This window comes from Herpailurus yagouaroundi, unplaced genomic scaffold (genome assembly GCF_014898765.1).
Source record: "Herpailurus yagouaroundi ecotype Mexico unplaced genomic scaffold, PumYag 191, whole genome shotgun sequence".
Lineage (NCBI taxonomy): Eukaryota > Metazoa > Chordata > Mammalia > Carnivora > Felidae > Herpailurus > Herpailurus yagouaroundi.
This window is the reverse complement of record NW_024412422.1, coordinates 13,188,285-13,199,674: the sequence shown is the minus strand read 5'-3', so window position 1 is coordinate 13,199,674 and position 11,390 is coordinate 13,188,285. Positions and strand designations below refer to the sequence as shown.

At 49.0% G+C, this 11,390-nt stretch overlaps 1 protein-coding gene across 1 annotated transcript in view; it reads right to left on the bottom strand.

The window, feature by feature from the left end:
• Positions 1-8,150, bottom strand: part of MLXIP (MLX interacting protein) — a 67,327-nt gene extending 59,177 nt beyond the window's left edge. Inside the window, exon 1 of the mRNA XM_040443937.1 lies at positions 7,631-8,150. Coding sequence (XP_040299871.1) covers positions 7,631-8,043 — 413 coding nt within the window. The 5' untranslated portion in view covers positions 8,044-8,150. The remainder of the gene's footprint in view (positions 1-7,630) is intronic.
• Positions 8,151-11,390: the final 3,240 nt, after the last annotated feature.

Sequence of the window (11,390 nt, the reverse complement as noted above, 5' to 3'; positions counted from 1 at the left end):
GATTCCCTTTGTTAGAATATAAACTCCATGCGGGGAGATGACTCATGTTCCTTGTTTACTACTGTATCTTCAAGCCTACAGCTGTGTCTGGCACCCAACAGAGGCCTGATTAATAACTTCTAGAAGGAAAGAGACAGACTCATGCTCTGTGGCCTGTGAGGTTCTACTCAGAGAGGAAGGGGACAGCTAGTCTCCCCCCTACTCCCAAACATTTTAATTGGAGGCTATGGGACTAACTTAGGCAACTGGCAAAGAGCACTGATGGTAGCAGGAAGCTCTAAGCAAGGTCTGAATGTGAAACACAGGCCGTGGGTGAGCTCTGGTCAGGCAGATGCAGAAGCTCCTCTAAGCAGAAGTTTTACTTTTTCATGTTTATTTATTTATTTTTGAGAAACAGAGAGGAAGAGTAAGAATCCCAAGCAGACTCCACACTGTCGGCACAGAGCCTGACCGGGGCTCAAACTCACAAACCATGAGGTCCTGAACTGAGCCGAAATCAAGAGTCAGACACTTCACCGACTGAGCCCCCTAGGCACCCCTAAGCAAAAGCTTTGACACAGAGAAGAAACAGGGCTGCAGGTAAGCGAGCCAGCTGGCAGTAGCCTAAGCAAGACTGCAAGGAAACCAGGCTGAAAACAGGCTGAGAGAAGAGCCGAGTCACTTCACAGGGATGAAGCGGGAAGGAAGGACAAGCCCCCGCCCTGGGGCGGAGGACCCAGAGCGGCCGGGAACCCAACTCTAGTCCGCACTAGTTCAGGCAATGCTAGGAACCCTGGGATCATCATGAGGTTACCAGCACCCTTCCCAATCCTTGCGATAAACCCGTATCACACGGGGAAGCACAAGAGGGTCCCTGATCCATGCAGCTGGAAGAGTTCTGCCTACATAAAACACAAGTCCTGAGGCCTGGAATTCTAACCATAGACAGAATTCCAACAAAAGACGGAAAATATCATCTAAGATATTTGCTGTCTGTACTGCACATATTCTACCCAAGAAAATGGGAGCTCACACTGAATTCTTCATCATCGTATGAATCCTTAAAAATAAGTAAAATCGGGGCACCTGGGTGGCTCAGTCAGTTGAGTCCAACTCTTGATTTCGGCTCAGGTAATGGTCCTAGGGTCATGGGATAGAGCCCTGTGTTGGGCTACATGCTGAGTGGAACCTGCTTAAGATTCTCTCCCTCTCTCTCTCTCTAATTAAAAAAAAAAAACAAAAAAGTAAAATTAGCCTTCTATAATATCCTATCCTATCAATTATAGTGGGGACTAAGGCTAAGACCCATTCTACAGACTTCTCCTTATATAACAAGGACCCTCCTATCACTAGATCCCCTGAACTGCCACCTACTACACCAGCATTAAATTGATAGAACTCGAGAATGGGCTGCTATGTGTTCTGTGGTTAAGGAAGAGCTAAAAATGCCTTTTTATAGCTGAGTCATGTGTTTCAAAACATGACCTCAAGAAACACTTCAAACCAGGCTGTATGGCTGCTATAATAAATGACCACAAAAGTGAGTGGCTTAAAACACCACCTATTTAGGGGTGCCTGGGTGGCCCAGTCAGTTAGGCACCCAACTCTTGATTTCGGTCAGGTCATGATCACACAGTTCATGGGATCGAGCCCCACGTCGGGCTCTGTGCTGACACCATGAAGCCTGCTTAGGATCCTCTCTTTCTCCTTCTCTTTCTCTTGTGCTCCTCCCCTGCACGTGTGTATGTGTCTGCATGTGTGCCCACGCGCGCGCGCTCTCTCTCTCTCTCTCTCTCTCTCTCTCAAAACGAACAACCAACCAACAACAACAAAAAAAGAACACCACTTATTTATTACCTTAGAGTTCTGGGGGTCAGAAGTCTGACGTGGGTCTCACTAGGCTAAAAATCAAGATGTCAGCAAGGCTGGGTTCCCTCTGAAACTCTAGGGCAGAATGTATTTGCCCGCCTTTTCCAGCGTCTGGAGGCACCCACATTCCTTAGCACACTGCCCCTCCTCCATCTTCAGAGCCAGCAACATCAGGCCAAGATTTCTCCTGCTGATCTCTGTCTGCTTCTCTCTGATTTCCTCTCCTATTTTTATGGACCTCGGTGATTACTGTGGGCCCACCCAGAAAATCCAAAATAATCTCCTCATTTTAGAGGTAGGTGATTAGTGGGGTGCCTGGCTGGGTCAGTTTGTAGACCATGCCACTCTTGATCTCGGGGCCATGAGTCTGAGCCCCACATCGGGCGTGGAGCCTACTTTAAAAAATCAATCAATCCATCAATAATTTATAAACAAACAAACAAACAAATAAAGGTAGCTGATTAGCAACCTTGATTCCTCTTTGCCATGTAACCCAGAGTATTCACAGGTTCTGGGGATTAGGGTATGGATCTTGGGGGAGGAGGGGGGAGGGAGAGGGGTCATTAATCTGCCACAACAGTCCAAATGAGTCACAATACAAATGCCATTCAATGAAAGCATTCACCCTATTGTCCCACTCCATACCAACATCCCCTAAAGCCCTGTTCCACAGAGTTTGTGTTTGTCTTTGCACAAGTGAAGATAAATAGGTTCACCAAGGACAAGTTTATGATGTTGGCTTCCAAGTACCTGAACTTCCCTTTTCAATCGCACATGTATTTCTTAATCACCCAGTATGTACCAGACACTGTTAGGATCTGTGGGAAAGTCAAAGATAGCATGAAGCGTGTCAAGTCAGGTCTATGTAATGATTTGAGGCAGAATCGATAAGGGTCATGGATTTACAAAGGAATGTGGCGTCCATCCCCTTTGGGAGGCCTTGCTAGGGCAACAGTGCTTGAGCTGGGTCTTGAAGGAAGGGCAGGACTTCATGGGTGATGAAGAGCGTGGAGCCTGGAAAGGCACGGAGCAGCCCAAGGCATTTCTTTTCCCCACCTTGGTTTCCCCAGGCCTTACTTTAGAAGGACTGGCGCTTTCACCTCCTATAGAACCACAGGCTTTTGTGAACAGATGTGGGAGGCAACTTTTCAGCTCCAGAGTCACTGCCTTGGACAAGGTGCCTCAACTCAGCAACAGGACTAATTAACTCCCAAACTTGGGGTGGGGGGTTGTTTTTTTTAATATGAAACATGAGGATTCCACCCCCCCACACACACACACCTAAGAAGGGTATGGTGAGAGTTGCTTAAGATCATGTAAAGAGAATCCAGGACATAGCAGTGTGTGAATTCTCGTCTTCTTCCACCCTAGCAAACAACCTCGAACCTCGTTTCTCAGGCGTTTCCCAACTGTACAGCCTTTCTTCATCCTTCCATCAGGATGGCAATTAGCCAATCAGCCTCTACACGAAAAGGAAATATGCTCCTAGACTACTAATGGAAGAAGACAGAAAAGGAACGTGGAGCTTCCTGCTGGGGAATACGGTCCGTAACTGCTGACAGTTAACATGGGGAAGGGGAGGTAAGTATTAAACCCTGATGTCAGGGGAAAGTATCCACACTGATAGCAATTATATAAACTCTCAATCTCAGTGCCGCCATCAGAACTGGTTCACGTTTTTTATTGCAGACCTTGCTAATTATTCTACCACTGCCTGTTTTATCTGCCCCCCCCAACCCCTAGTTCATGAGCTCGTCAAGGACAGACACTGCCTTTGTCATCTCTGTAGCCCTCATTCCCACCTCAGTGCACGCCCCGCAGCGCACACTATATAATGATCAAAAACTGAAAAAAGTGCAAAAGAAGAAAACCTGTTTATCTTCGGCGTGGTTGCAGAGTAGTAAATTTAGTCATTTGTGCGAACGGTTCTCATTTACAACTGGTTACCACACCTAGCATTAGAAAGTACCTCTACTGAAAACTTAAAATTTGGAGGTCACCGCGCTCTAAACTTTTAATCCTTGCTACTCCTTAAATCTGGCAGAGATTGCCACTCTGGGTTAGGAACAGAGAGTTTCTATACAGAGTACACATACACAGGGGTACGTTTTAGGAATTTGTATCCCAAGCTATCTTACAGGTCCGAATTAAAGGTCTCTTCAGATATCCATTTAAGCAGAAACCCACTGTCCAGAAAGCTACTGCTTATCCCTAAATACATAAAGACAACATCTCTAACCCTTCAGAAACATTCACACCTAGGCTCCCCAATAAATAAAGAGTTACATAAAAAGGTAGAGAAGTGAAACCAAAACCAACCACAAAAAGCTATCTACTAGATGTGCTCAGAATCTGTGTGGGTGAGTTACATGTGTGACATTCCTTAAAATGCTAAGAGGGCAAGAACCATGAACTATGTTCTAGAGTACATAGCTCCATTGTGGAGCCTGGAAAGTACGCAAAGCAAGAATGTGTCTATTTAGTATTTGTCAAGCAAGCATTTGAAAGCCACACTAAAATACCCCAGTGAGATACGTTAGTTCCTTCAGTTTACAGAGGAGGAATCTTGTCCTCAGCTGGGTGAGGACACAGAATTGGATTCAGCCTGCGAAGCCTTCTCTTGCCTCCTACTAGACACATTCACAGACATTATCTCAGTTATCCTCACCTCCACCCTGCAGGGGAGTTTTACTCTCCCCATTTTATAGTGGCAGACAGGAAGGCTTTGAAAAGGTAAACCATGGGTGCTTTTCCCCCATTATCTATCACCTAAGTTTGCCTTGGGGAAAGGCAACTTCTTCCCCTCCAAAATGTCCCAGTAATTGAGCACACACCGTAGGACCAAATCAAGATGCTCTGCTACAGGGCTAGCATCACAGAGCGGGAAGGACATGGATTCTAAGGCCAGATGCACGGAGCTGGAATCACCTCGGCACTGTTACTTGCCCAGGAGGGTCACTGGGCACACTCACACACAGTCCCCACTCCTCCAACACCCTATTCCCCCACCCAAAGTCAGTCTCGCCAAAGACTTTTTAAGGGTTCAAGACTTTGCATGTTCAGGAACAGATCATATTCAGAATCCCTGGACCACTTCACAGGACTGGGGAAAAAAATAACCACAGCTTCCCCTGTGCTTAGTTCCTCCCCCAAAGAGCTGCTGAACCTCATCTGGAAACAGCTGGGAGACAGCAGTTAACAGGAAATCAAAAAAAAAAAAAAAAAAAAAAAAGGCAGCACAGAGTGTACCAGGGAGAGTTAGGCAGCTAGAACCAAGAGGCCAGGGAACAGACAGGAAGCTGAGGTTAGAAAGAGCCTAGGCCAGAAACAGTCTTGCAGGAGAGGAGGCCCCACTGTCCTTCCTCTAGGCCCAAGAAGGAAAAAACCCGGAAAACAGTGGCGAGGGCTGGAGCCCCACAGAAAGGGAAGTCAGACCACCAGTGGTGAGATCAAGTGTGCTTCCCTCCCTACCCCCATCTCAACCCTCCTTCTCTGAGAGCCAGCTAGTGGTCATAATAGGACAGCTGAGGTCAGAAACTCACTTCTGTTCTGCTGCTTTCTGTGCCAGAGGCTACAGCCCAGACAACTGGTTTTGAGTCATTCCTCTGTCAATCTGTATCACGGTTCCACACTGCCAGCTGAACTCAGGGGCAGTCGCATCAGCCTCACACGGAGAGACAAAGAGTATCTTCATGAGAAATTACTAGGCAGATACCCACTGGAGGCTTGCAGCGGCAGGACTTGAGCACAGAGAACTACAGCAAAGCGAGAGAGCCAGCGGGGCTGGAGGTCTTGAAGAGCAAGGTAAGGGTGCATTTGGCAATCAAGAAACTTAATTGAGCAATGGCTAGTTGCCAAAATATTTTTGAAAGAAGTGGGGGAAAAATGCCATTACTAAAATTCTTTGGTGTTATTTAATAATAAGCCTGTGGGTTATCCAAACTGAGGGCAAAGGGAAGTCTGGTTTATTTTTCCTTTAGCAGAGATTAGGTGAGATCTTTCTACCCCATGGCTCCTGCTACATAATCATCCCTTCTCTCCCTGTACACGAAGAAGTTTATATTAAAATAAAGAAAAGGATTAAGTTCTCTTAATAAAACACATTCCTGTCTTTCCCTTATAGTTTTGTTTGAAAAGGCTCTTGTGGTGTATGCTACAATCTAGGTGGGTTTGATTCCAACGAAGTGCTCAAATTTTAAGACTGAGTAAGCAGGGCTAAAAGAGGGCTGCAATCTCAATTCCAATTCCAAAAAAAAAAAAAAAAAAAAAAAAAGAACATCTTCACGGGCTCAGTGCCAGCTCAAACTGGCAAGACCACAGAATCAGAGCAGAGCCTAACCAATATGCCACGCAAGGGGGATGGGAGGAGAGCTATGGGTAATGTACTGCAGCCATGTGGCAAACAAACCACCAGGGAAACCTTCAAGAGAGGAAATGGGGGGGGGGGGGGGGTTTGTTTCAGGAACATAACAAAGGAACAAGTTGACTAATCATTTATTCCAGTGGGGGAAAATGCCACCCGGAGCCATGTTTTGACTTCAGGTAAATGTGTAATGTTTTAACTTAGATATATCTGGGTTTAAAGGCTCTCCCAAAAAACAACAACAACAACAACAAGGAGTGGGGGAAATGTACCTATTTTTCTTTATGCTGTTTCTGGAGTCTCCAAGAAAACTTTTCCTGTGCCGCCTGCAGAGCAGACCTAAGACAGCCCAAGCCAGTCCAGTTACTAATGCGATCACCCCCACTCAGCAGAGATTCTATCATGAGCTTGGTGCAGGACTGACTGCTCTGCACTGCAGATGGCCCCGAGAAGTTCTGTCGCTGAGGCAGAAGTCGCTGGGCACAAATACCTAACATGCGCACCAAAGAAGGAGGAGAGAGTGGAAAGACAGTTTATCTCATGAGGGCCAGGTATATCTGTGACTTAGAAAAAAGGGATCTCTGCCCAGAGCTGGGTCCACATGTCAGGATGGTGTCTGGGATGCCTGCCCTCAACAATGCCATCTCCATATAGTGTTTCAGGGCTGACCACAGAACCTTCCAACTTGCCAGGAGGGAAGACTGCACCTCCAACAGCTGTGGTTCCAAAAGTCAACCTAGGAAGCACCCAGGCTGGCTGCTAAGGTGGGAGAGGGTGTCCCAATAAAGTGGATGTGAGAAGACCCAGCCTCCCTCTGCTGGGACAATAAGAAAAGTAAGCTAACATTTACGGAGCATCTACCTACGTGTCAGGCAGTGGGATAAAAGCACTACCTATCTCCTTCCATCCCTAAAATAGCCGATGGAGGCTGATATTACTGTCATCCCCTCTTCATAAAGGAGGAAGCAGGCTCCAGGATTTTACACAACCATTAAAGACTGGAACCAGCACTTAAGCCACCCCTGGACAGGTGCTCCGAACCACTACTCGATACTGCCGGAAGCACACAAAGCGTTTGGGGGAAAGGGTGGAGAGTCGAGTAACACAAGGTGCAGCCTGTATTTGCAGCTTCTTCGTGTCCAAAATCGGTGGCCTGGGGACACTGGAGGGGAGGGCCTGGATGGAGAACGTGAAGCCGGAAGAACGCAAGCCCTGCTGGCAGGGGAGGAGGCCAGGACACGGACCCCTCTCGCTACCACGGAGGATCCCAGACCCATTAACACTCCCAAAGGGACAAGAGCCAATAGGAATGCGTGCAGCCCCGGGGTCCTCGGGCGGTCGAGCCCTCCGCGCTGGTTTTGTCAAACTAGGAAGCTCCACTCGAGAGGTGGGGCCGGCCCGGGGTCGCCGGGTCCCTACCTGTAGGCCAGAGTCATGCACTCGAAGAGTTTGGTGAGCGAGGCGTCGATGGACAGGTGGCAGGAGCTGGTCTTGCCGAAGCTGTAGGTCTGGCACGTCTGCTTGTTGACCGTGTCGAAATCGTAGCCCTTCTTGGGCGGGTGCTCGCGGTGCGGCGACGACACCATGAAGTGGCCGCTGTGGATGATCTGCTGGCGGCGCGGAGGCTCCTCGCGGCCAGGCCCGGCCCTGGGCGGCGGCGGCGCGGCGCTCGCGTGGGCCCGGGCCGGGGTAGCCGAAGCGCAGGCGGGCGGCGGGGACGGCTCATCCGTGTCCGAGTCGTCGTCGTCCTCAGGCACCTGAGGCTTGAGCAGCACCGGGCGGCCCCGACTGCGGGGCCGGCGCGGGGAACACATGAAGACGTCGGCGGCCATGGGGGGTGCCGGCCGGGGGCATCCCCCGGGGCTCGGGGCGACGCGAACGAGCGAAGCAGACGGGGCGCCGGCCCGGCCCGCGCGCGGACTGTCCGCGAGCGCGCGGCGGGACTAGAGGGGGAGGGTGCGGGGCGGGCCGACTGGGCAGACTCGGCGCCGGCCCAGGCGTGACGTCACCGGCGCGTCTCGGCCAATCGGCTGCCCGCGTCGGCCTCTTAAAGGTGCAGGGGAACCTTTCCGTATCCAGGCGGACAAAAAAGCAGGGGGGTGGGGCGGGGAGGAAGGTTGCCGGAAGCCACGCCTTGATGCCCCGCCCCTCGCTGCCCCCACCCTCTCCGGGCTGCCTGAGATGCTGTGGGAAGCAGTGGCCAGGGGATGCCACTCGCAAGTGTCCTAGCCTTGGAGAGGCGTTGGACAAGTGGTGCTGTGCCGACCCCGCCCCACAGTCCGGGGAATCGCTCTGTGGGCGGGGCCGGGGCTCCACGTGGTGGGTGGAGGTGGGGCTCCTTCCCCCTCCCCCTCGCTGGCTGGCTCGGCCCGGGCCTGTAACTGAGTCCTGGCAGCAAATCCCTTGTGTTGCTGGGCGCGTTGGTTATTGTCCCCATTTTATTGATGAGAAGACTTGAGTCTCTGATACCAAGGGCATTTTTCTAAAGCAGAAACCAGATCAAGAACGCTTCTCACCTAAACCTCATACCCACAGAGGTGGAAACTGGCTCCGCCAGGTTAAGGTGCTTTCCAAAAAGGCATCACGGTTAGTACGAGGCAGAGCCACCAGCTCCTTTAACTAGGTCTCAAAATACTGTCGTTATTGTTAAGATCTCAAATTTAGAGGCTGAACCAGCCCCCAAGCAATTCTAAAAGGGAAACTTGTGAACCTTAGTTTTCTTCTCTTTCAAATAGGGAACAACTCTATGCCTCAAAATTGCGACAGTTAAAAATGATTATAAATCACTTAACACAGTGCCTAGCACAGAATGAGCACTAAAGAAATGTACTACAGGGGGCGCCTGGGTGGCGCAGTCGGTTAAGCGTCCGACTTCAGCCAGGTCACGATCTTGCGGTCCGTGGGTTCGAGCCCCGCGTCAGGCTCTGGGCTGATGGCTCAGAGCCTGGAGCCTGTTTCCGATTCTGTGTCTCCCTCTCTCTCTGCCCCTCGCCCGTTCATGCTCTGTCTCTCTCTGTCCCCAAAATAAATAAACGTTGAAAAAAAATTTTTTTTAAAAAGAAATGTACTACAGACTGAAGCAATGGAACGGACCTGACCAGAGGTACCTAGAAATTGCCAATACTCTGGACCCACAGAAATAGCAATTTCAAATGGTTCAACCTAATAGTTGACACTTCTGGAAAGCTGTCAAGTCTTCAGGGGCTCAAAGCCAGCCTGTGATGGCGGCCATGTTGGGAAGATGGGGTTTGACAGGGCATCAGGAGGGGGAAAGAGGCCCCTGGCCAAGAGCACCCACTCTAGCTCCACCAGGGCCTTGAGCGTCCTCCATAGCTTCTCCTTTCAAACCAATTTCACTTTCAGATTTGGGTGGGCACTGAGGGCCCTGCCCCACCCTCTTCCTGGCAAGGGCCTCCGGAAGAGGTGGGTGTTCAGAGAGAAAGTGACAAACGGCTTTTACCAAAGTGGCTGTGCATCCTCCTTCCCTGGTTGTCTTCAAGGACAGATAGGCCCAAGGGACTGGCAGCTTCAGGTGTGAGTTTGAGATCTTCCCTGTTGCCCAAAACCACCCTTCCCAGTGCTGGTTGCAGATATCTGAAAGGCCACCCTTTGACTTGTCTTCCTTCATCTGAAGACTTTTCTCCTTGGTGAACTCTTAAATGCCCAGCCGCATTGTCTAACAAGAGGGAAATTGTTGAATATATTATGGCCCCGAATGTAACAGAACACTACATATTAAATGAAGCAAATATTATTGACATGGCAAGATGTCCATGATATACTGTTGGGTGAAAAAACAACTTTTTTTTTTTTAATTTTTTTTTAACATTTATTTATTTTTGAGACAGAGAGAGATAGAGCATGAATGGGGGAGGGGCAGAGAGAGAGGGAGACATAGAATCGGAAGCAGGCTCCAGGCTCTGAGCCATCAGCCCAGAGCCTGACGCGGGGCTCGAACTCACGGACCGCAAGATCGTGACCTGGCTGAAGTCGGACGCTCAACCGACTGAGCCACCCAGGCGCCCCTACAACTTTTAAAAAGTTATCAGTAGTTTGAGATCAATTTCAAAAAAATACTTATAAAATCATATCTGTATGTGTGTGTGGGTGGGTGGGTGGAGAGAGAGAGAGAGAAGGTGAAACTTAGTGTTCACACTAGTTATCTCTGGGTGGGGTGATTCTTACTTTCTTCATGTTTATCTATTTTCTAATTTCTTAAAAGAAACAATTATTACTTGTATACCTTTTTTTTGGAGCGTACTCTATTTCTCTTTGGTTTCTTAGCACGAAAGACATCCATGTGGGAGGATGTATACTTTACTTTTTTAATTTAAAAAAGTAAACACTGGGGCGCCTGGATGGCTCAGTTGGTTGAGCATCCGACTCTTCATCTTGGCTCAGGGCTTGATCTCACTAGATCAAGCCCTGAGTTGGGCTCCGTGCTGGGGGTGAAGCCTACTTCAAAAAAAAAAAAAAAAAAAAAAAAAAGAAACATCAATTCCCTGGGAGGACAGAACCTCTAAAGGCTGATGTTGTAAACTGCCCACCCATAGGCCATATGCAGTGCACAAACATGCTTTGTGTAATCCTCACCATAAATTCCTAAAGATTATATTAGAGAAAAAAACAAGACTGGAGGAAAGCACAGTTTAAAATGCAGGAAGAAAAGAACTACCAAGAGTGAGATCTGGAGGGGGGTGCAAGAAACAATCAGAGGCTAGCGGGAGAAGGTCTCAGGGACAGTGTACTGGGATATGTGGAAATGATGGCAGAGAATCTAGGCTGAGGGCCTCCACCTTCCTTCCTGCAGAGTATCAGGCAGCAACAGCCACGTGCACAGAGGGACATACAGGACAGTGCTCCAAGAAAGCTAACAACCCCCATGAAGGACAGAGAGCTCCCACACCCAGCAAACCACAAGAACACAGAACCTCATGGAACAGCCATCTCTTCTCAAAAAATTGGAAGCACTCCATTATAATCAAATCAGCAATCAGGCAAATAGGAATTCCCAAATACAGAGTATTACAGACCAGCAAACGTCAGCAAACAGTTAAGGAAAGCCAGCCCTTTGGAAGAAAACTACCTAAGAACTAACAAGCAAGGGGGAAAGTTAACAGAACAAACAGAATACTTAAAAAATAATTAATAGCTCTAGAAAGAGTGTGGAAGATTCTGC